Genomic DNA, 26,061 nt, shown 5'->3' with positions numbered 1-26,061 from the left:
AAGACGGTCCGAAAGAAAAAAAACCGCTCTGGAAGAACAAAACATCCATTTTAGAACACAACTGCTTGCTCACCAACTACTAATGGCATGTACCGAAGTAGGAAGAGGAAAGGGTTTTTTCCCAGCTCTGTTATGGAAGTTAGAAAAATAACCTTACGAATTGTTGGCACACAAGAGTCCTCCTTTCTCTCCAACATTCGGAAAGTCTTTGTAATACTGTTAAAAACTCCCGAAACGACAAAACGAAAAGTCTTGCTGAAATATTTGATCAGTTGTAGGACAACCCATCACTTATTGGCTGAATCTGGAAAGTAGGCTTAACCTTCCGAAGGGCTAGGCTTAATTTCCGATTATCAAAACATCGCGGAGACCATACCCATTCATCGAGGAGAGCCTCCAATTTATTGTCCTTAATGATCAGTGACGGCTAACTGTGAATAACTGCAGCATCAACTCGTTTGTAAAGTGACACATCAGCTTATCCAAGAGCAACTCAAACGTTTCATCTGGATAAATACTTCACTACCCGGAGAATGGAGTGACGCGAATTATAAACTAGTCAAAGAGATCTGCGGTGAGACAGATCAGTGGCAGTCGGTGATGACGATCCAGAATTTCATACACATGCCACTCATTATTTAATGAACCAATCAATATATCTTGAGACATACACCCGCTTTGTCGTCGTTGGAATCAGAGACAGAAAATCTCTACTCTACAAGGAAAACGATTTCTTTTGATTTTATTCTATCTGGGGGGGGGGGGGGGTCTTTAACGTATGGCTCGCGGGCCACACCTGGTCATTGAAGCTTTTTTGCAGTGGCCCGCTTGCGAAAAGATTTACATAGTTATAGAATTTATGGAAATGCTGAAAAAGAAGCCTCGATGAAAAAATGTATCCTGGAATTCGTGGAAGAAAAAATTAAAAAATTACTTTTTTACGAAATGTTTCGGAATCGATGAGAGAAATAATTGCTAAATTGAAAGAAATGAATGAAAAAAAATGTATTTCATGATTCATTCAAATTCATGATTGATGAAAAACACTTTTCCAGAACGATTAAAAAAATATTTTCAGAATAACTGAAAGAAATATTTTCAGAATAACTGAAAGAAATATTTTCAGAATAACTGAAAGAAATATTTTCAGAATAACTGAAAGAAATATTTTCAGAATAACTGAAAGAAATATTTTCAAAATTAATGAAAGAAATACTTTCAAAATTAATGAAAAATATTTCTAGAATTCGTGAAATATATTTTCAGAACTAATGAAAAAATCTTCCAGAATGATGGAAACAAACATGTTTTTTTCAGAATAATTGAAAGAAATACAGTACGCGTTCAAAATTAACGAAAAATATTTCCAGAATTCCTGAAAAATATTTCGAAATTGTATTCAAAATATTTTTAGAATTCATGAACAATATTTTCAGAGAAAATGAAGAATACTTCCAGAATGATTGAAGAAATATTTTCACTGTTAATGAAAAATAATTTCAGAATTGATTAAAATGTACTTGCAGAATTATTAAAAGAAACATTTTCAGAATAACTGAAAGAAATAAAATACATTCCAAATTAACGAAATGTGTTTATAATTATTGAAAATATTTTCAGATTTATTGAAAGAAATATTTTGGGAGTGATTAAAAAATATTTCCAGAATTAATATATTGCAGAATTGATGGAAAATCAATTAATATTTCATTATTGATAAAAATTCATATTCGGAGGAAAAATAGTTTCAGAATAAATATAACCCCTATTATTCAAGGCTTCCCTCTTTGACTAAAAGACCCGAGGGCGACGTCGGGCCCACCGGTAAAAACGCTATTGTACGAATCTAGATACTGCATCATCATGACCTGTTGAACATCAGGGTTTCGTGCAAATTTTTTTTTTGACTCGCAATGTTTTAAAGGTTGTGGGCAACCCCCCCGCCCTCTCCCCGATCTCTACGATTTCGAAAATGGAAATTAATAAAATTCTTGCATTAGTCACGAAAAACGGCACAAGGAAATTCCGATAATTCTTCTCTGTTGACTTCAATGTACACCCCAATGGCCAAAAAATTAGTAGGAACACCCTACTACTCATATCGTGTGAGACCTCCTCTAGCTTTGATGACAACAGATATTCTTCTAGGCATAGACTCTACAAGTTGCTGAAACCGTTGAGGAGGAATATTAGCCCATGCTAACGAAAAGGGCAAGCTCCTAATTCCTTCAGATTAGAAAGTGGTGTTTCGGAGAAGTTTCTTCGGTTTTGCTGTGAACTCAAAGGCCGATATACGCGATTATGCCACTGAGACTCCACATTTTCCACTGCTAAAGTAGCAGATCTGCTCATTGAAGTTCCGTCTTTTTGTGATATGAATAGAGGAATGAAGACCTTTCATCTAAACGAGGACGAACACTATGACAACTGGGCGTCCAGTCCCCTCAGCAGAGTAAGCTGAGGTGCAAGAATCTGAAATGACTATGTAATCATGAGTGGAATGTCGACATACTAAGTAACACAAGACGCTCACCGAACCTCAAGGACGCTCCCGGTGCCGAGAGACGATTGACGGATGTTATATGCAAGATTTCTAAATTAATTATTGTTATTGGGCCCGATTGCCCTAAATCTATATCTCTACGTTACTTGTTATTTAATAAAATTTCCGGACACATCCACCCTCCGGGAACACTTCGATATCTCTCTGAGAGATGTGAAGTGGGGTGTGTCCGGTCCTTCAATGGTCAATGTGAAATCACAGGGTCTCTCGTTGGCCGTCGGCTATCAAAACCAATTTCTTTTATGATCCATTTTATAGAGCGTACGGATATGTTTTGCGATGATCTTGTGTTGTTATTGCACTGCAGTTTGTTGCGTTTTAGCTCTTCTGTTGCTGCACACCATGCGTGTCAGTCGTCTGGCACCTCTTTTGTTCAAAAGCGATTTCCGCCCACTATTTCGCTAAAAGTTTTTTGTCTTAACTGCCATTCTTTGTAGACCCGAGATACTGTTTTATGAGAGAAGCCAAGTTAAGATAATGCCACGATCAAAGTCACCAAAATCTCTTGTTTTCCACATGAACAGGCGAATTGCAACGTTAGCGGGGGTTCTTCTGACCACGAGAAAGCTTTTTATCAGCAAATCCGGTTCATTACGTCAGCGCTGTACGGACGAGTCAAAGTTTGAGTGAGAGGTGTTCCTAAGTTTTTGGCCACTGAGTGTATATCATTCTTGAATTCTATTGATGGTTACAAAATAGTCTTATTTTATGGGGAAAACCGACTTTTTCTTTGTTTCCTCCATTGCGGATAGAATATTCCGCTGCGGGAATGAAAGCAAAAGTTTTGTTTTGTTGAAACAGGAGTGTCTGAATATATAAGGTTAACCAACAACTCGTTAAGTTATCGCGTGGAAAAAGTTAACTCTTCTAACGAACACGCTTCTCGTAACATTTTTCAACTCCAAATTCCAACGAAACTCGTTTCTGATGTTTTGAATATTTAATCCTTGGCTAGAGTTGGATTTTTTTGTTGTTGTTAAAGGGAAATTAACCGGAAAACGTTAACTTCTATTGTAAGTCCCGTTTATATTTTCAATGGATAGGCAATTTAATGTTCCATCATTCCCATTCCCGTTCAAGAAAATATTTTCCTGTAGGGAAATTTTAGTAGGGAGCGTTCGAGTATAAATAAACATGATACACACTCACCTCCTGTTGAAACAAAATTGATAAATGGTATGTCATTTATATATATCTATACAAGGATGAATTGATTTCGTCATATGCCTATTACATAAGGCAGGCTTGGACAAATCACAAAAAATCCAAATCCCAGAACAATTTTTTAGGCGCTAATAAAATTTTTACCCGCAGATACAGGTCCAAAATAGTGCTTCTTCTGATTTTTTTCAAAGCATAGTGACCCTCTTTCATGTTAACAGATATGCTGCTATAAATTCCAAACATTTTGTGCTGCTCTCAGCCTGTGATTTAGTAACTGCATAAAGAAAATGTTAAGCGAACGGTAATGCCATTTTTTTTTGTCTCCATACCGACCAGGGGCAGCATGAGATTTGTCCCGCCCTGATATAGGATATGCCAGAACTCTACCGTGAAAATGAGGGGAAGGGTGTGAGAGAGATAATATGACCCTCCTCCTACACGGATACTAATGTTGCCTATAAACTAGGAATCTTAGTGTATATATTTGATCCAACATGTGCAATTTCATGGCGCCATTCAGATCAGGATATTTGAGTAATGGCGACGAGAATCGGTTGACTGGAGACTTGGTGTGCTATTCTTCTCGCCACTCCAGTATAGTAACCCCGAGGTATTTCTTTATATTTTAGCGCGCTTATTGTCTAAAAAGTGATGGGGATTGGCAAAAAAAGACAATGTACAATTGAACTAGCAGAAATACATTTGAAAAATGGAACTATAGTTAACATATAGGAAATGGAAGGGAAACGCATCAAGACAAACAATTTTGCTTCTTGGAATCTAGAATTGTGACCCATGTATTCGGGGGACATGTTCATCATTCAAGTTCAGAAAATCATCATTCAAGTTCATTTACGTCAAAATACGGCAACCTTGCTTTCATTACTGAGGATAAACTTCATACATGGTGCAAGAAAGCGAACTTCCTTCACAAGTCGGGAAAAAATATCAACTCTTGTCCTCTCTAACGATATTTATGTTGTAAGAGAAATTTTTCTTCAGTGCCGATGGCTTAAATTCTCTGAGGTAAAGGGAAGTCATTTGTAACACTAGGTTCCATTGTAAAAATTGTCTACCTCACCATTAAGCGGAGTTTTGGGATACCCTGTATTCACTTATTTTCCTAATACTACAATTAAATCCTATCAATGGAACAGCAAGACAGTGCATATCTCGAACCCCTTGAAGGGCTGATATTTTTTCCCAAAACCCATAGAAAAGCATGAAAACAGGTGGGACACATGCTGTTCCACCGACCTTCAAAGGGTAAGCGTTAATGCATTGCTAACATTCACATGGTTAAGAATACTGAGTAACGATATGGAGTTTCGATCAATTATTGTGAATTCCCTGGAGTCACTCTCCTTCTGTCGTTAACAGTAATGCAGGCATTACAGACTAATTACCTTGATACTTCGCACTGATCACATCAAGGATCAGTGAGTAATGTCTGCGTTACCGGGATAGTCAATGTGAGGTTTCAAGGATAGTTATATTACTGCTGAACTGTTGAATAGAAAAGAGTCCTTACCTCATCTGAGTCCTTGCCGACGAGCAGTAAATCAAAGGGGATGGCTGCAACGACGTCGATGATGAACCACCCGCGGAAATAATGGACGGCGATCTTGCCGGGATGGCTTACCACCTCATCATTAGAGTTAACGTAAGTTGTCCTAAAATTGATAAGGATGTCTATTATGAACATAACGTCCACTATGAGGTCTATTATCACGATGGGGTCGTCGCCATATTTCGGTTTCCGAGCACCTTCTAACCTCTGCTCGTTGAGAAGAAACGCGGCGACGTAAGGAGTGAATATCGCTGTGTAGATGACCAGCAAGAGAATGATCCAGTCCCACACCGCTTTGAAAGGCGAGTAATGGAGGATGGTCCATTTGTGGACTCTTGGCTTCTGCAGCTTGTATTCGGGAAGGACATCGGCTCCTAGGGACAGCACCTGGTGAGAGGAAAATTGAAAAGTCAAATGGTGTGGATTTGTCGCATATTTTACAATTTCAAACACCAATAAATTTTATGTATCTCATTGAGGCACACATGCAGGGTATTGCATGAAATACTTCCTAGCTTTCAAATGACAACTTTTGAATAATGATAGATAGAAAGAATGAACAGGCCTGTGCGAATACACCGGTTCGTAAAATTAGTAACAACTTCGACCGATGGAGGGCAAAATAGTCTCGGTGCAATGTTCTTTAAACATGGGAGAAATCGTATTTTGCAAACACGGGCTAAAATAAATTGCGACAGATTCAAAATTGGATGTTTTACCTAGCAATGGTATTATGATACATTAAAAAAAAAAATGGAATTTAAGGCCACCTTGTGCAACGTCGCTTACTGCAATATACGAGTATGACTCGATTGTTCACGAACTGTTCAAGCCGATAGACAGATTCGGGACTCTCACTGTAAACAGAAGCCTTAAAATGCCTCTTCACATATAAGAATCCAATCGTGGTGCCACCTATTAGTTAGGTCCATCAGTTGTAACTGATTTTGCAAACCGGTGCATTTAAAATTCCGGGCAAGCGCCAATTACACCTACTACTTGTTCCGTCTTTCCATCCGTCACCTTTTCCAATAATGCCGTTTTTAAACATGGGAGGTTCCTTTCCGAAACATCCGATACTTTATTTACAATTCAAAATAATACCATAAAAATTCAAGTGTCATTTATATCAATGCCAATATATATATCTCTGAGTACCATAACCTGAAAGAAAAAAAATGTAAATAATATCCAATGACCACGCAATTCGTTAGAAGCTAGTGATCTCGCATTAGACACATAAGTGAATCTTACTAGATATACTTTATGGATCCAATCCATTTCTATTCAAGTGGATGCTATTTCTTATTACAACAGCTCTTATAAGTAAAGTCATTTTATGGCCATTGAGTAAGTATATTGTGGCTTCTTCATCATCAGACATATCATTCCTCATAAAATACTACAAGAGAAGAAAAATGTATCCGAAAGAATTTCCCATAAATCAGATGAACAATGTTCATTCAGTGATGGAAGCGGGGAAAAAAAATAATAATAAGGGACGAAGAGCGTTAAGGTCCTGCAAAACACGCTAAATCAACCCCAGAAGTCCATTTGAACATGAGTAATTTAATAGAAAAGAAACAAGTTCAATAAAAGTGGGGAATTGGACCGATTCCCAACGAGAAACGGTTTTTTTTTTCCCCACCAGCTTTTTCAGTGAAGGAAAGTGTTACGTGGCGATCTCTAGAGGCTGAAGAAAAAATAAATAAAAAATAATAGGAAGGATATGAGGATTAATAGCCATGGAAAAATCTGAAATAGCCTCACTTTAGCTTCTTCTTAACTGCTTTATCAAATGATATTATGTATTTAGAGGTTTTTCCTCCAACCAAGGCTTCGTTGGACATTGCTTCATGTATTTTTAGTGAAATTTACAGGGTGCACATAACGGAAATTCCCTCATGTTTTGAGCTGTATACAGCTGTAATTATCCATCAGAAAGCTACTACATTTTTTTTTGAAATGTCTACGAATGTTGGAAAATGCCTTAACGAGAATAGAAATTGGGAACAAAATAAATAAGTCCGCACATCACATTTACCACCAGAGGATGTTTCCAAATGCAAATTTTAGTGCACGTACGAATTTTTTTTTTTTTGCAAACATGTGACCAAAATGGTAAAACTTTGTGCCAAGGTTTCCAAACATCTTCCAGTTGAACCACATTTTCATTATCATTTATTTATTCAAGAGTCTACACGAATGTGCATTGCCAGCTTAAACTCTTTTACGAACATCGTGGTTTCTCACCAAACGCTATGCACAGATTTTTAAGCTTTCTTACATTCTTTGTAACCGAGTACAACTCAGGTCTATCGCCACGGGCAATTTACTACCTAGGGAGTTGTGCCGGAAGTGTAAGTGTGTGTACCTAACTGTCTATCTATATAAAGTGTCCATCTATATAAAGAACATTAGAAGATAAGAACATTAGAAGAACATTATTCTTTTTTTTTAAGGAAAAATTAAACATGTCTGGACGTGGAAAAGGAGGAAAAGTAAAGGGGAAGAGCAAGACCAGGTCTAGCCGTGCTTGGGGGTTCAGCGGGGGGGGGGGGGTGTGGGCGGGGTGCATGTGTGGTTTAGCAGTAGTAGGTACGGCCTCCAAAAAATGGCTCGGGGATCCATGATGTTCTTAAGTCAGCCACCTCGTTGGGCAATTTACCTGTTGTGGCGTTGTATTTGTATTTGTATTTATATTAAGAACATTAGAAGAAGATTTATATTAAGAACATTAGAAGAAGATTTATATTAAGAACATTAGAAGAAGATTTATATTAAGAACATTAGAAGAAGATTTATATTAAGAACATTAGAAGATTTATATTAAGAACATTAGAAGATTTATATTAAGAACATTAGAAGATTTATATTAAGAACATTAGAAGATTTATATTAAGAACATTAGAAGATTTATATTAAGAACATTAGAAGATTTATATTAAGAACACTATAGAACATTACGGTTGAATATTAATATTTATGGTTGAATGTAATACTTATGGGCCTGTTGCTCTCTGTGGGGAGAATTTTTAAAGGAGGGGAGGGGAACAGCTCGCATTGGTGCCTCGAAGTTGGGAACCACAGAAAACCAACTTCAGCCGACCACAGATTTTTAGGCTTTGAACAAGGAGCTTCGAAAATTCTCCCCACATTCCGAGATCGGGCATCACGAGCTATGCGGAGACTTCAGACTCGAGAGAGAAATCTGGCTTCGAATGATATGATTGTTATACGAATGCGTTCTTTCACGAATAATATGATTCTGAACCAAGAGCTATGCATATTGGTTTGAAGCGTTCTTTGAAAATTATGTCGCTTGCTCTCTTTACGAGGAATGTGATCCACTACCACGGGCTATGCGGAAATTTTCAGCTTTCAAAGGAGCTTACAATTGACCCATGTCATTGTACAGTTGGTAGAAAAGATTGAAATGGTAATTTTTCTTAGTTTATTTTCGTTGAACTCTTATAAAATAAAGTGCTGTTTATGAAAAAGAATTATAATAAAATTTTCGTGAATGCATTTTCCAATTTTTTTTTATCGCAATTGCTTTTGGTCTCATCCAGGAATAATAATTATAGTTCACTTTGAGATTTAAATGCTTATTATATTAATATTAATTTTTTTGTCAACTAGCGAAAACATTATTTTATTTTATTTTATTTTTTTAATGTTGTGTTCAGAATGTACTCGTAGAGTATATTTTGATGACATTCAAGCACATAAATGTACATTTCGAGAAAAAAACCGAATTCAATTGACTTTTATTTAAAGTAGATTCTTTCAATTTCGAATTGTCTTATTTAATGATAGGTGTATCTAGTGGAAAATCTAAAGAGAGGAAAAATTCATGAAATGTTTAATAATTCACCGACAAGAATTTATCGAAAACTGCGTCAAATTTCCGATACTTTACCAAGTGTGGAACAAGAATTGATTCAAATTATTCTATTGCAGCTGATCGTAGGTACCTATTCAGTAATCCATATTGTATCATATCGATGAATATTTCATTCAATGAAGTTTCCTTTATTATGATGCTCGTCAGCAAATGAATAGCTGGCGGTGAAAATCTTTCCGTTAACCGTCAACAAAGCTTACAAAGCCGCGACTAGAAATAAAAATGCACTCCAATACCCGAGTCAATTACCCATTTTAGCGCACCCTTCCCTAGTTGCGCCATCGATAGTGAATCTTCAAGTGGTGAAGGGATCGCTATAACATTGTTCATTTCCGAAAGGGTAGATTGATAATAAAGAATTGCATATCACATTTCAAGAGACGCCTCTTTTGTTGAGGATAGTGTTGAGACAGCTGTTGCTATCTACCCGGGAGCGCCTCAATGTGACACTTATCCACCAATATAACTGGTATATATGGTACATAAAAAATTATTGGTGAAGTAAGAGAAAGTGGTCGTAGAAGGGGGTATTGCATCTGTATTTGGAAACGCTCTTCAGCCTACGGTCCCTGTTAACTTTTGGGCGTAAACTAGTAGGTGGCCTAAAAGTATTGTATCGTAAAACGTTTTAATATTTTCATTAAGTTCGTAATTTTTTTCCTTTCATTATGCTCATGAAAAAAGTTTATAAACAGACAAACTCGGTTATAACAAAATGATTGACGGCTTCAAGATCTTTTTTTTGAAGAAAAATATTATCAAATGCAATCAAATATTGTGCACAATTTCTCGTTATTCCATTATGATTAACTCTTTCACAATCACGATTCCGTCCAAACGCCAGTCGAATAAATTTAATCCAGTTTTCCGTGTTTTGTTTCCTCTCTCCTTACATCACGAAACTTTATTGTAACCCTATGAGCCGGGGGTGTTTCTTTTGTTCCTTGATTTTTCTATGCTTTTGTTAGTGATTTTTTACGCCCACATATAATGTATCTTTCTACTATATACATACAGGAGCGAAAGATAACACGTAAGGTGATGGTGAAAAGAGAAATCTACTACTGTTTTTCTTTTCTTCTTATTCTATTTTTTTTCTTTCCCCTTCTTCCTCCTTTTTATAACGTGCGGTCAGGTTAGGACAATGTCACCGGATTTATCACCGACTCTTCAAATAAAGAGCATCCGAATTAAATAATCCAAATAGTAATGAAATAATCCAAATTTGTTGCGAAAAGCTTGAAAGCGAAGGGGGTTAAAAGTGAACATACTTGATCGAGAAAAATACGATAAATTAGGATCATAAATTGGCGTATAATCAATAAAGCAACGGACAAATATTGTCTAAATATTGGGGGTTACAATGACAGGAATTTATTGAAAGTACGTCTTCACACTCGCGCTATGCGTTGCCCTTCAGTGATTAGCTGAGCTCTCGTTTATGAATGCGATGTCATGTTGCAAAGATTAATGAGACGAAAAGCGAATGTTTGTAAGTTATAAGTTACACTTGTGACGATATCTCGACGGTCGGTACATCAAAGACACGTTGCACTTCTTCGATTTTGTGTAGAGAAAGCTATGGCATTGCGATCGCAAACGGTTTATGCACGGGTGGGAAAAGAAATAAGAAAAAAAAGAAGCAATGAATAGTCGGGTGTATTTATTTATTACCTCGCTGTCAAAGCGAGTAAGTATATGAAGACATATATTTTTTTTAGGCTCGTCTAAATCCACCTGCTATGCGTTGCCCCCTCCAATGGTTTTCTGAAACTACCCATGAATGTGTATGGATGCCAAGAAATATTCCGAGCGAGCCAACGCGGATTAAACGAATGTCAAACTTACTGACCCACCGACGGTCAGTATATCAGACTTGTGTATCTTTCATGGAGGAAGGCTGTGGCGTGGCGATCGCAGCTCGGGCAAAAAAAAAAAAAGAAGGAAGAAACGCAGAATTCCGGTGTATCTATTTATTACCTCAGGGTCAAAGGGGCCGTTCAAGTATTACGTAAGCAAATTTTTAGCCATTTTTGACCCCCGCTCTTGTCAGCAAAAGTCAGCAAAACGCTGACCCCCCCCCCCCCCCTGTCAGCAAAAATTCGTGATCAGCTCTGCCCCTCTGAATCCTAACTCATATTTTCATAAAGGGTGGTTGATGACGTAAGCATTATCCAACCCTCCTCCCCCCCCTTGTCATCAAAAGTCAGCAAATCGGAAACACCCCCCCCCCCCCCCCCCATCGATGATGACGTAATACTTGAACGGCCCCAAAGCAAAAACATATGTAGACGTACTTTTACGAGAACGTCATGTGCCAATGTCTTTGCGCTTTCATCGACGTTATAAGTTCATTAACAATAATCTCGTTGAGAATCAACTCGAAATAAAAATCATTCGCATTAAACATGGTTACTGTCGTTATAACCAGTTTCACTGTATATCACAGCTAGTAATACCCCGACACACTTCGCACATTTCATTCAGCAAAATATCCATCAAAGTTATCATTTCTAATTGGGAAGACATATATAAGCACTTAAACACACAAAATCGATGAAAAACACGGTCCAGTTCCATAATAATTCCTTCTAACAACAGTTTGTACGGAAGTAAAGTAAAATATATTCTCCTCGGTAAACAATTAGATAACGAAACCGTCTTATAAAAATATTGAAAGCTTCATTTAAGCTTTATTTCTTATTCTTTTTCCCCCTTTAAAAGAACGTATTTAAATTATTCTCTTTCTCTTCAGGCAATTATTCCGTCAGACATAAAAGTAAAGAGTGCAGGAGAGACAGTCCCGATTAAATTACTTTGTCTTTTTTTTCCCTCTCCCTTAATGAGAATCCTCCGCGTTATTCGAGGAGAAAGAGAGAAATCTACTGCCAGAGAATTCCCGCTTATAATTTATTCAGTACGAAAATTAATATCAACGCCATTTTGATGTCGCTTCGGGGCACATTGGGCATGTATTAACATTCTTTTCTGAAATTGATGTTATACCGATTTTTACTTACTTATTCATGAGATCAATCAAAGGTTTTAACGAGGTGTGTCCGTGGAATAAGATAATAGAATGAAGGAAATATACGGTAAAATAAATGTATGTACAGGGTGTTATGAAAAGACTAACTTTAAAACGTGATAACTTTTTTTTTACTTATGGCTGGAAATGAAAGGCCGGTGTTCATCAAACGTTGGCCCCACAAAATATTTTACCCGATACGTAAAGATTCCAAATAATTTAGGATTTGATAAATATTATACCACTAGCTATGATACGCGGCGCTGTCTAGGTTTTCTTCAATTACTGAGGAGATTGAAAAGTGACAAACCCTTATAAAGGCATCTACATGTCTGAAACGCATTCTCTTGGGAACCACGGTAATCAAAGTAAACATTCCGGAAGTGATAAAGTGATTGTTGAGGCCGAAAAACCCCTGTTGCCTGACCAATTCGGGATTTTAGTTCGGACCACTTTAGTTTCTAGACCACTTCGGGCATTTGCCCCCCAGCTCCTACGAACTTTTAAAACTTTTAAAGCAGCATATTGTTCAAGTCGGGTCCCGTTTGGTATGTATGCAAAATTTGGCACGCACGCAAGAAAAAAGTCAATTTTATATACATGGAGAGGTCTTGGTATATTGGTTTTTATTTCTGTTTTAGCCCTTAGCCATCCATCAAAAGGTCTGCGAAGTATTTCTCATAGGGCCGTCATTTCAACTTTTTTTAGGGGGGAGGGGGCAAAACACATGTACTCAGTGTATGTATATATATATATATATATATATACCATTTTTAGTGTATTTTCGAAAGCCGGGGGGGGGGGGGCAAGAGGGGGGCCGAGGATTTTTTTCCAGTTTACTTAATTGCCTGTCTGCAAACCATTTCTACCATTTTAATTTATTTTTCGCAACGATCTTAATCAAATTATTTTTCCTATTCAGTATGCATTTTTTGCAGGGGCGTGAATTATTTGTCCTAGTTACGGTATGCTTTTTCTGCCGGCCCGCAAATTATTTCTCTTATTCATTTAGTTTTTTCGGTCCTGGAGCGATTTCTTCCATTTATTCAGCTTTGGCCTTTCCAGAAATCATTACAGCAATTTTTGCCATTTCCGTGAAAATTATCGATTACTTTCATCAGTCCGTCACTTGCAAAAAGGTTTCTTTCCTGTGCTAGAGGGCACTTTCATCTTTACCGAAAGGGTGCCAGCTGCTCCCTTTAGGGCATTTGCGTTTCATTTATGTGATCATGCATATCGTGATCGAAAATGATTGTTCTATTAAGAACCGTCGCCTCTTGAAATTTGATCTTTGTTTTTGTTTTTCAGAGTAGGTGTACCACACAATATCGACCCCAAACTTTTGTGTCAAGTCTACAAGTTAGAATGCTATGCTGAGTCAAAATCCCAGAGACCAATCAAAAACGATTTTGTGTTTTACGTAAGAGACGGCTTATGTCACAGGCTCCTGCAGGCTAAACACCTCTCTCCACAGAGACCAGGCAGATCATCAAACCAATACCTACATATACATTAAAATTCTTACATTTGATACTTTCACTTCTAATATAGGAGACAGATGGCCGTACGTCTTAAGTACGAAACACGCATAACTCAGGCAGTATAAATAGGTTACACTAGTGCTTCTCAAACTGAGCGTCGTGGCAACCAGTGGCAATGCAAGGTGTTGGTTTAGTGATTTGTGCCCGCTTAGTGCTTTGATGTGATTCTTGTCCAGACTATTCGGGGCTCCCGCCGATGATCGATGAGGCCAAAGGAACCGTGATTGGGACATACAACAGACAACATGCATGAATTCGTTAGAAATTCCCGGTAATTTCTAACGAATTCGTGCATGTTGTCTGTTGTGTGCATAATATGTGGCCTTATGTCAGTGGGTATCAATCCCAAAATAAATCAATTCCCAAAGGCATTTCTACGAGGCGCATGAGCAGTTTCTCGTAGTCGACTAAATATGCGACACCGATTGAAAGAGGTTTGTAGCATGACTCAATTCCAGATGATTTTGTAATTTGCATGACCCATTGGTATGACCAAATCAAAATGAAAACTGCCCTCGTGGTTAAAATCAACGACTACTAAATCGCACAGCTCGTAAACGTTCCTTCGAAAAAATTTCTAAAAAAAAAGTGGTGCGTGCCTGATAAACAACGTACTTGAGAAAAAACTACTAAATTTTGAAATGATATAGTTTGGCAACAGCAATGGAGAAATTGAACGGAAGGAACATTTGATGGGCTTCGGCAAACACCAGTTTGCACAATTAATTACAGTTTCAGCTAACAGATATCGCCACGAACGTTTTATTTCTTGACTTCTTTCTCAGGACCATTTGAAGAACATAATGAACATAATAGGGAGAGTCCTGAAATACTGTAACAGCTTAGGCAGTTCATTTATGAGGCATAAGCATCGATTGCAGTTGTGACATTGCAGGAAAGAGGCTTTAATCTTCACGCTTCACTTTTGGGATGGTGGGCAAGGTGAATATTTCGAATCCATCGCAATGTGATTTGACCCATGTTTGACCCATCTCCCACTGGTTAAAGAACTGTGTCACTATCTATCAGCCAACATCTTTTATGATTTACCAGATCAATTACTGAGTATCATATATCCAGAGAACCTTTGAAGTACCAAACGTGAAGATAATATTGATCTCCAACATATGAAACCTCGGTATCGTTCCCAGGTACCCAATAAATCCCTTGTGGAATGACTGACCACTTAGATTTTCAGAGGTACTTTGATCTTCCGTGAAGAATTCCTGGGCATACCAAACGAACCTCCCTGTTCTTGGAATTCTCTGACCTCGGAACGAATCCAAAGCACTTTATCTCAATTAGACCTTTGAACAGATAAATAACTCCAATCAAATCATTCAAAAACATTAGTACTGAAATTAATTGAGTGAATAATGCGTTCGCCCATCGGCGATCTTCAAAGAAAACTTTTAGCATTACAAGAACGTTCCTGGGACATCAGGGGGAAAGTTTCCTCTTCCTTTGAAAATACCTTTAGGATTTTACTGAAAACTCCCGAGTTATATATTTTGCTGTAATCACACAGTGTGTGCTTAATACATATGTAACATGTAAACATATTTAATCATTTAAATGGCATTGATGAGATATCTCGCCGCCTGAAAAGCATCTTATTTTAGTAATCTTCCCATTTTTCTTTTATGTTAGCTTCTCAGTGAAACACTTTTCCTTAGTTTGCACCATCTGAATATCAGAAGAAAAAAACAGCCTACTTCATTAAAAACTCTATAGAATTTCGAAAATGGTATACTGATATACTGTGCCGCTCAAAGGGTCAAATATTGACTCTGTCGACGTATAAAGTTGAGAATTCTACTCCATTTGCTGGGTAAAAAAAGGCTTCTGCTCATTACCGCTATACAATATTGATTTTATATCACGTTATTGCGAATATTAATTTCCCCTGAACTGAAAACTTGTTTTTTTTTTACTTGCTAACTTATGGAGGATAGTCTTTGATCCGTATAATTGAAAATTCAGTAGAGCGATAAGGAAAGAGTCCTGAAGCAGAATAACAGTCCCATTTTCCAGTTTTGGACGAACGGGTAGCCATTGCTATTGAAAAAGAAAGGTATTTAATTTATATATACCATACGGTTAATTCACGAGATGATTCGAAATTTTTAAAACCAATCGGTGATACAGCTCAAATAGTGTGGGCATCTTAGGCAATAAAAATCATTATCTTATAACATCAGAAATGGACGAAGAATTAAAGATTGCGGTTGTGTTACTCTCCGCTATTCATACGAAGGTTTCGACAGCTGGCTCATGCGAAGGTGAATTTAGGAAAGAAAATTTAACTCCGTCTGGGCGGAATCGACCCCCCCCCCCCTAAATAAGTGGATGAGCGCGCTATACCACTACTCTGCAAAGGAAACGAATCTCTCTCTTTAGAGCTCGTGTTGTGCTGAACCGTCAGATGGTCAGACATACATGGACTGTCAGACCTAATTCCAACCATAGCGCTCACAATAATGACACTGTCACGAGATGGCGACTTATTCGAAGATGTGACGTAACTCTCCGCTATTCATACGGTTGGCATTCATCTGGAGGCAATGTCCACAATTTTGGGGCTTGAGTCAGGTCTGACTGTCCATGTACGGCCTCGTTCAGCGCACACGACCTCTAAGGAAAGAGGTTCGTTGCTTTCGTAGCATAGTGGAAGGACGTGCGTTCGATTTCAAGCAGAGGCAGTTGAATTTCTTTTAATTAACTTATCTTTGCTTAAGTCAGCTGTCGGAACCTTCGTGATGATAAGTACTAAGAAATTACTAGACACATCACAATATCGGATATTCAATATTTCCTAAAAGTGCACGGAGATTTTTTGATGTAGTACATTTGTCTCTTTCAGCAGAGTCGAAAAGGGAAAGGGCCATATCGTGCCCTTGTCCCTCGAGTCCATCAAAAATTTAATACAAAATTAGTACTACTAACCAATACAGTGACAATCCCGAGACATCTCGTCTAACTTGGTTCGCTTTGGCTTTTGTTCAAAGTCTGATAACGGAAGGGGGGGGGAAGGATGTTTTTCCTTTCCCTTCGAGGTAGTATAGGAGATTATTGCTTATAGTAAAAATAACAGAAAACGATATATTCTTCTCTTCCGTTTTTTATTATTATTATTGTCGATGATGGGGGAAGCATTCATCAGCTCACGCCCAATCGACAAAAAAACTATTCTTGAAAATAGGTATCAGTTTCTAGAAGGTTTAGTGGTTTGTATTGTGTCAGCTATGATGCGGATCAAGGAAATTTTAAACACCGCTTAAAGGGTGAAAATATAATTGCACATGTGTTAATTTTGATCAATTTATGAAAATTCAAAATCCTATTTTTCGAACTATAGTAACTCAAAATTCTTCTGGAAAAGATTTCCAATACCCTCAATCCTCAATTCCCTATCGTGGCACCCTACAAAACTAGCTCCTTTCCCCTTTGTAAGATGTGTGGATGCACAGCTCTAAGACAAGTAAACCCACTCTTTATGACAGGAGTATTCAACTTTTTAGACATTGCGGACAGTAAGTTGAAAAAAAAAATTATATATATATATATATATATATATATATATATGTAAAGTATATTCTCATGAAGCCCGAAGGCCAACAAGTCTCTCGTACACTGTGGTTATCTAAATTCACACAGTGACGTCTTAACGGGTGGGTCCAACAGGGCTCAGGCCTCAGAGACGAACAGAGACCCTATATTATTGGATAAGTTTATTTATTCTAAGATAATTTTTATGAATTATTATTATTATTAATCTTGATTAATTTCGAAATTGCTTCTTTTAAACTAATTCTGAAATTATTTTTCCCTGATGATTATAATAATTTTTCTCATTAATTCTAAAAGTATTTCTTTTAATGACTATGAAATTATTCCTCAAATTAGTTCTGAAATATTGTTAAAAGTAAATTCGAATTTACTTCTTTTCCATCAATTCTGGATATACTTTTTCATTAGGGTTTTTTTTTTATCGGCATCTATCAATCCTGTAACTAATTACTTAAGCCTTTTAATTTGTGAGCCACTACAAAGAGATTATAGGGTTATATGTGGCCCGCTGGCCATGAGTTGAAGACCCCTAGTTTAAGGGGTATGTTATTGACTAAATAGGGTAATCTTCATTCCAAGAGATTATATATATCCCAGGGCTCATTCAGAACTTTAGCCAAAAAAAAGTTATTTACATTCCCCAAGTATGAGTATAATCTCCTCGTCTTTTATCAGTATCAGCCCTTATTATATATCATTAGCTGGTTTCGCACCTACGAGTATAACTCGGACTGGTAAAATTAAACTGGACAATCGGTTTCTAGTTGATCACAAACTTTAAAACCATGACGATTTCTTGCAATTGCCGATTTCTGTTGATAGTAATACAGTAATAGTAAAATCACCGGATAATAAAATCAGCCGCTACATAAAAACAGATTGTCAAAACGAAATCGATACCGACGGAAAGAAATCAAGAAAAATAATCCCATTATAAAATTCCTGTTTAACAAAATCAACGCCGCCGCTTTTGAAATTCAAAATAATTTTTTTTATGTATTTCATCTACCAAATACTGAGAAAAACACAACAACAACTACAACTCCATGAATTTTCATCTGGTGTCTTTTCTGGCATCAAGAATTCGTGCAATTTTGTGTAATTCGTTTGCAAGGAAAAAAAAATCAGTGTTCAACATTTTTGGGACAAGTGACAAAAGAAACTACTAATACTAAACCATACATGCACCTCGTCCATCTGCGTATACACTATACGTGTGGTGAACATGACGTGAAGTGTGTTTCTTACTAATGCTTGTTATGTGCAGTGCAGTCATCTCTGCCATCAGTTTTTCCAACTATGAGTGAAGTGTAATGATTGAATAATTGTATGTTTCTGTAGGCCTGTTGTTCTCTATGTGGCGAGACTTTTTAACGGGGAGATCGGCCCGCATTTGCACCTCGAAGTTGGGGGACGAAAGAAACTGGGACACAGCCCTGGTCCATCACCATTGTGGGTAAGTAAATACCGTAAAGGGGATCTGCAAACTTCGGCGATATTATCGTGTCAGATATATTAATGCAGAAAATAATATCAGACTGCTAAACAGACTTATATAAATAGTTAGACGAGAATTAAGACTTCAAGAAAATTTTAAGCATGATTTCTCCGGCAATATTTGAAAAAGATCACTTTATGCACTACAATTTGCCTGTGCTATTGTAATTATTTAATTAATTGATTATCAATAAACTACTCGTTTTGATTCATCAGACTAGAAAATAAATCATATTTACTTTATAGAAGTTTCCTTAAGAAATATACTGTATGTAATTTTAAAGTGTTAATTCACCGGTTATAAAAATTAGCCGCTTGATGAAATTAAAACCGTCAGGATAAAAGTGATTTTAATAAGCGGCGGGAATTATACCAACACAAAACTCCTGGCTGTGTTCCAGAATTTTTGAAACTTATGCATTTGAATATTCATGTAATTCAATGTGACGCATCTCATACCTACAGAGCGACCATAATTTGCCCGATATTCATAGCTCCAAAATTTCCACAGATTCAACGTTATTTCAAGCTCGTTTTTTTTTCTAGCCTGATGAAGCCAGCGCTTAGAGAGAAAACCTTGAGATATCCCGAAGATTTTGTAAGAATAAGATCGTCATCCAAAGAAAATCCTTTAAAGACAGGAATAGATAGATATAAAAAAATATATATATATATCAAGACAATTTTTCATTTTCGAAATATCTCTCTTTTTATCTTTTCTCACGCACTCTTCGCAACTGTCACTGAAAGCTGCTATCCTGGAACCTACATCCATCGTGTCTTCGAAACACTTCATTATCGAACGTGTTTCACTGTAATTCCACCATCATCTTTTTTTTCTCTATTTTACTCTTCCCCTAGCATTAATATCATCTTAGGGACTTTTATGTGACTATGACATGAATTCATTGCTGAACTACGTCTGTGTACTTACTTCACTGCATGTCTATACCACGAAAATCGATTTCTAAGACATCCCTTCTTTGTACTAAGAACGAGCAACATTGTATGGAATAATCAAGATAGCGGCAGTAGATATAGTGGAATCCCCCCCCCCCCCAACGGACACTCCCCGTTAACGGGCACCTCCCATTAATGGATACTTTTCTGACCCCCGGTCCCGTGGAATAGGGCTTTAATGTATTTCACTCCCAGTTATCGGACACTCTCGATAGCGGGCAGTAAAATCAAGCAAACTCTATCTCCCCCCAAAAAAAAATCTAATTTAATAATTTTTGATCATAAACCAAGAATTTATCATATTCAACGGAGATTATGTATAATCCTAATCTCTTTCTGGTGAACGTGATAAAACTTCAATTAAGTGCTAAATTATAACTGAGCATTACTATAGACCAGGATGGTGGATTCGGATGGTGATGTTGGTCTAGTTTGTTAATACATGTGAAGAAAGCCAACATTATAAGACTGCTGATGTTGTAATGAGAGAATGTTTTTATCACTTTTTCACACTTCTTTTAATTTAATTTAGTTTTGTTCCAAATAAGTATAGTGCACGTATCATGTGCGGCCAAAAATAATTGATCTATTTCATTAACAGAAGAAAAGTTATAAATTTTTTCATATTCATATAAAATTTCCAACTTTATTTGGGAGTGATGCATAATTTCCAGGGAAAGTTATAAATATTGTGAAAGTTAATCAAACTTTCTTTATAGAGACGATTGGTGATTATGCTTAATTAACAACCGGTGTATCACGTTTACAGATAGGAACCATTTGCGACCGAAAACAAACGCGTATTAATGTGAAGGTCGTATAAACGAGGTACCCACTGTATATCGTACCTCCCCATTAACGGACACTCCGTTAGCGGACAAAATTTTTGGTCCCATTTGTGTCCGTTATCGAGAGGTTCTACTGCATTCCGAAAGTAATTGCTTATGCAGGGAAAACCATTGTTCATGGACAATTTGCGATAAAGTTACGTCTTGTTTGGTGCATAACTATTATACAGGGCGGATACTCAATTATCTTTGCCGTGCCGGAATTTACTGTCAAACCGTTGATCATAGAGGCGTACTTCCAATAAAAAAAATCATCCAAAAATTGTGTAGAACTGAGATACGTCACTCTTGTTGCGAGGGACTGTTGCATACTCCCTAGTTATTGAAATAGAAAAATACTACCTTTTTATTTGGCTCTCCTGTTCTCTAAAACTACTATACTAACCGTATTAACAACCTAATTAATTACTTAACCGTACATGCAACTCGTACACAATCCTCTACGGAATTTCTATCGAATCGGCACAAGACGGCATGTGTGTTCTGAGTGTATTCGTGACCCCCCAATGAATGCCCTGCATAAAATAAACAAATTACCTAAACATTTTTCCTAATTGATAATATGTTTGTATGGTTAAATTAATTTAATAAAAATTAATTTAATAAAATTTTATATTAAATTTTACGGAAAACAAATTAAAAAAAATTAAATACAGTAAAATTTTCAGCATTTTAATAATTCATAAAAAATTAAACAAATTCAAATTTTTTGAAATATCATTGGAAAATACAGGGTGTTTCAAAAAGAATCACCCGATTTGAAATGCGTATATTACGAAAAATATTGAACACATACGCACTTAAGATTAATTCTGTATTACATGGCTAATCATGAAGTTTTGTTGCAAACCAAATTAAAGGTGCTCAATTTGTCCAGCCTGAGATTCACGGCATATGTCTAAACGGTAGTGAAATCCATCCCAAACTTTTGCGAGCATGTGTTCATCCACTGCGAGTGGATTTCTGTGGACTAAATGCGAAAATCCGTCGGATGTGCTCCACATTTTCGTCTGACATGCGGGAAGGCCAGGGGATTTCCCTTTACACAGACAACCCGTGTTTATGAATTGTTTGTACCAGCGGTTCTCAACCGGTGCTCCGCGGAGCACTTGGGCTCCGTGTGATCTCTGTAGAGGCTCCGCGGCCGTGTGAGGGAAATATAAAAAAATTGTAAATTTGAAAAAAATAATAATTATAAATTTTTTTGCATAATAAAAGTAAATCAGTAAAACTTGAATGTTTGGGATTTTAATTTAATTTTTTTTTTCTTCAAAAAGCCAAGGGGATTTCAAAATAGAGCCCCAGACGGCTTTTTCTCTACTCGATACATCAAGAAATAGATACCAAAGATACCCTTTACACCTAAAAAAAATAGATATCTTCTGGATTTTCCGCCAGAAATGGGACCAGATGACTTTTCTTTCCAAATTCACCTCAGCATAAAATTCAGAAAATATCTGTACCTTTGATACATTGGGCTGAGAAAAAGCCGTCTATCTCTATCTACCGTCGCACCTGGGATGCCATTTGCTGAAGTTTAAAAGAGGATATTACTGCCTATACTCTCTTACGCCACAGTACGTGAAATAAGGAAGGCTAGGCCATGGTTACAGGGGTGTCGATGGTAGCACGCTGGCCCAGAATGCAAGTGGTGCTGGGTTCGAGTCCCAGATTACTTTTTTTTTCGAGTTCACCTCAGCATGAAATCCAGAAAACATAAATTCCTTTGATAAATGGATTCAAATTGCTAAAAATAATGGATTTAAATTTGGGGATTTTAATGAAGAATACATTTTGAAAAACTAAATGAGTTTCTTAGTATGGCTTTTCTTTCACTTGGTCTTTGTTTATGGCCTCGCCCCGCCCAATTATGATAAAATTGAAAGACATATAGTATTTTGCACCTGTATATGCTGATAGAAAATTACAAGCTAGTTAGAAATTTCCAGTATGAACGGAATGTATGTATTTGGATGTGAATATTTTAACGACAGCTCCAATTATTCCGTAGAATCATTGGAGATTTCTATGATCTCTATCATAGGAGAAAAAAAAAGCAATTGTTTCCATAATTTCAATCTAATTTAATTAGATTCGGAAAATATTGTTCGTCGCGCGACACGATAAAATGGAATGACATCTTGTTTGGAGACGTGCAGCGAAATAAGCGAATTAATGATCCAATAGTCCCGTTGTAATGACATTTTCCAGTCTTTTGGATAACGGAAGATTGTAATTTATTTCGGGAGTCTGGAAACTGAATTAATCAGGAATTTATGCTTTGAGAGGACAACCTCGAGTTCTACTACAGCGTGCTAAGAGTTTTGGAAACTCCCCCTTGGGACAATCCGGGCTCTGTGATCACGATCACTCTTATATGGATCATCTATCACCGTCAATACTGATAATATTTTCTTCTTGTCATATCTATTTTGAAACCCTCTCTGTGGTTTTATAAATTTCACTGATCTGCATTATAACTCGAGCAGAGGAAATAAACAAACTCTCTATCTCTCTCTTTCAATCTGTCTCAGTCAAAAAGCTACACTTTTAAAGAAGAATTTTTTCCAATTTTGTGCAGGTGATAGTGCTTCCCACTCCCTCAGCTCTGAGAATTGAGGAAGAGAAACACTCTCTAGGTTGCCCCATAAATTCGTAAAAATGAAAAAAAATTTAAAAATGCATAAAAATGGAAATAACTGGTAGTATTTGAATGTGAGTTGCGAAAAAAATTATTCTCATAAACGATCTTTATTTTTTGGTACAGAAAAAATATTAGTTCAAATTGTTGCCGATAGAGGACACTGCACGAACGCAAATCAGAGCCCCATAAAAAGTGCAGGGTGTACGATTTACAGCTTATTTGTAAATTTTCCTGCTACTGGCGCTGCTTACTTAAGGGAATAATTGTGATGTGTTGACACTGGTGGATTAAGCACTATTGGTGAAGCTGGTGCAGGTCTTGAAGTATCTATCTAAGTAGTCCAAGTAGTCTTCAGCACGTACATTTAATAATTCTATTTTTGTTCTCTGTTGAGCGCATAGAGGACCTAATTTTTGAAGTCAAATTTCTCAGAGAATATTGCGTTTGGAAACGTGGAACTTTTTTATTGGTTTTAACAGAGAAAGGACAACTTCTTGATTGGGTTTTTAAGCACACGGGGGCTGTGTGAAAAATTTTAATTTCTCTATTTTTGTACGTATACGACACCTGAAACAAATTTTAAGATTTCAAGTAACTGTACGTCAGTCAAGAACTTTTTGTAATTGGAAGTTTGTTTGGAAGTTAGCGGTTGCAAATATATCTGCTGTGCAAACGATTTGGGACAGTTTGTACAGCATTGCCAAGTCCTCGCGGAAACACGAGAGCAGCAGATTTATTTGGAAAAAGCATTAGGTCATCTTAAAATGTTGAGCTTGCATTAGAATTTCTTATTCAGATTTGTGCATTCCTCAAGTGTACAGTAAAAGCAAATCTTCTTCCATGCCACGGAACGATTCCTTTCGTGTGGCGTTGAATAAATACTGAGGTGAACGTGAACACTTCATGTGTGAAGTGGGAAACGAGTTACCGCGCATATATATACAAAACTGATCGATTTTCCCAAAAACTGCTCGGTATACATTTCCGGGTAATTTCTCCTCCTCACAGAAGTTCTTTGTTAGAAAACGTGACGGAACTTCTCAACGTTATAGAGAGCACAAAAAAAAGATGGGGGGGGGGGAAAGAGTGTACCCCCTGAATGTTCGAAATACTTACGGTGGCAATGGGTGAGTGTACCAGCATCGAGCATTTACTGATTGTTCTGCCCGGTGTTAATAAGGACGAAAGTGAGAATGATAACATGATTACGTTTGACCCTTGCGGTCGAAGATTCAAGTGGAAATAGCCTAATTACACCGTTCTTGTTCGATAACTTGCTGGTTTTCATCAAGTAGAGGCTCCGGTTACGTGAGCTCGAGATTGATTTGTTATCGTCTCTGAGTGAGGTCACTCCAAGTAATCACTTTCCGGATTATTCCGTCAATTAGTCTAAACAAACATCCACGAAAAGTGAACATGGAGCGAAAAATATCTGTATTATCATGATTACATTTGCACAGAGGCATGAACAATGGCATTGACGTGATTTTAAATGAAAGCTTCCCGTCTGGGGGTGACCATATGCCACGAATTGCCCGGGACATTCCCGACTTTTCTTAAAAATATCACGTTTTTTGCCGTATTTTCAAGAAAAGAAATTAAATTATTAGGGTAATTTTAATTATTTTCCAAATTTCAAATTATATTATGATTCCTATGGCTGTAAAATATCAATATTTACCTCAGATATTTGTCATGTTGAATTTTTTCCTGGAGAATCCATTCTAATTTACCGCAATAATCAGCAATTTAATGCAAAAACTATGCAGTAATGCTTCATTTAGTGACTACCTTGGTGATAAATAGGAGATTTTAGCAATAATTGGTAACTTTGCTTGTTTTTTGGCATCATTTTTAGTGACAACTGGTGATTTCTAGTACAGTCGGCCAATATAGTGTGCTCTATGATCGTGTCTGATTTCGTGCTCGAGAGCACTTGGTCAACATTCCTATTAAACACCTTGTACAAATTGCATTCAAGGATTGAAATCAATTCTGATTTCATGCATTCGTAAGTCGAATTTGAATTAAGAGTGCTCTTCTTTTGATGATGAGTACAAGCAGTACTCGCGAGTAGAAAAAGGTTGCAGACCTCAGTTTTAGGGCAATTCCCTGAAAGAGATTTTAGCCTAAAGGACACTTGAAAGATATTTCCTTGTGACGTATAATACAAAAGAAAAAAATTATGTATGATCGGTATAAAAGGTAAAAGTGAAATCTTGAGGAATTCGAAGGGTTCTTTATCACATTTTGTTGAGAAAATTTCGGTTTTTTCACTATCATCTCTGTACGCCCATCTGTAGAAAATTACTTTTTACAAATGAGTGAAATCAAGTGGTTAGCTCACGCAAATTTTCCAAAAAACATACTTTCGAATTTTTCAATTTTCAAATATTATGAAATTTTCTGCGTCTAACTGTGTTCAAGTTTTTATTATACTGGCAGGCGTTATATATATATACACACACTCTCTCTAATGTTTTCTACTAAAATGATTTTGTGGAGTTTTTGTTAGGAAAGGAACATTTCTTTGAACATCACTCAGTCATATGTCTTAAAACTTTGTGTGTCCCTCAAAACTATCGATTTACATACTTTAATTAACACTAAGATATGTTTTATCAAAATCACTTAAAAACTTTTTATGGCACAAAATATGGGTAAATTTTGAAAACGTTGTTGAAGCATGTTGTTGAAGTTAAAATACGAGAAAAAATAGCCAACAATTAAAATCCTAAATTCTCGTATCAAATTGCATAAAAATATCCA

The 26,061-nt window shown here is 36.8% G+C and overlaps 1 protein-coding gene across 3 annotated transcripts in view; it reads right to left on the bottom strand.

The window, feature by feature from the left end:
• LOC149088174 (voltage-gated inwardly rectifying potassium channel KCNH2-like) overlaps nt 1-26,061 on the bottom strand; it is a 424,575-nt gene that overhangs the window by 53,742 nt on the left and 344,772 nt on the right. For all 3 annotated transcript variants that reach the window (XM_089245265.1, XM_089245276.1, XM_089245284.1), the window contains one exon: nt 5,259-5,684. In XM_089245265.1, coding sequence (XP_089101391.1) covers nt 5,259-5,684 — 426 coding nt within the window. The remainder of the gene's footprint in view (nt 1-5,258; nt 5,685-26,061) is intronic.

The sequence above is a fragment of the Pholcus phalangioides genome, unplaced genomic scaffold, assembly GCF_987345545.1.
Source record: "Pholcus phalangioides strain wild (caught in Gottingen) unplaced genomic scaffold, Ppha-v1.0 ptg000003l_1, whole genome shotgun sequence".
NCBI lineage: Eukaryota > Metazoa > Arthropoda > Arachnida > Araneae > Pholcidae > Pholcus > Pholcus phalangioides.
Note: the sequence above shows the minus strand (reverse complement) of the source record. Positions and strands in the feature narration are given on the sequence as shown.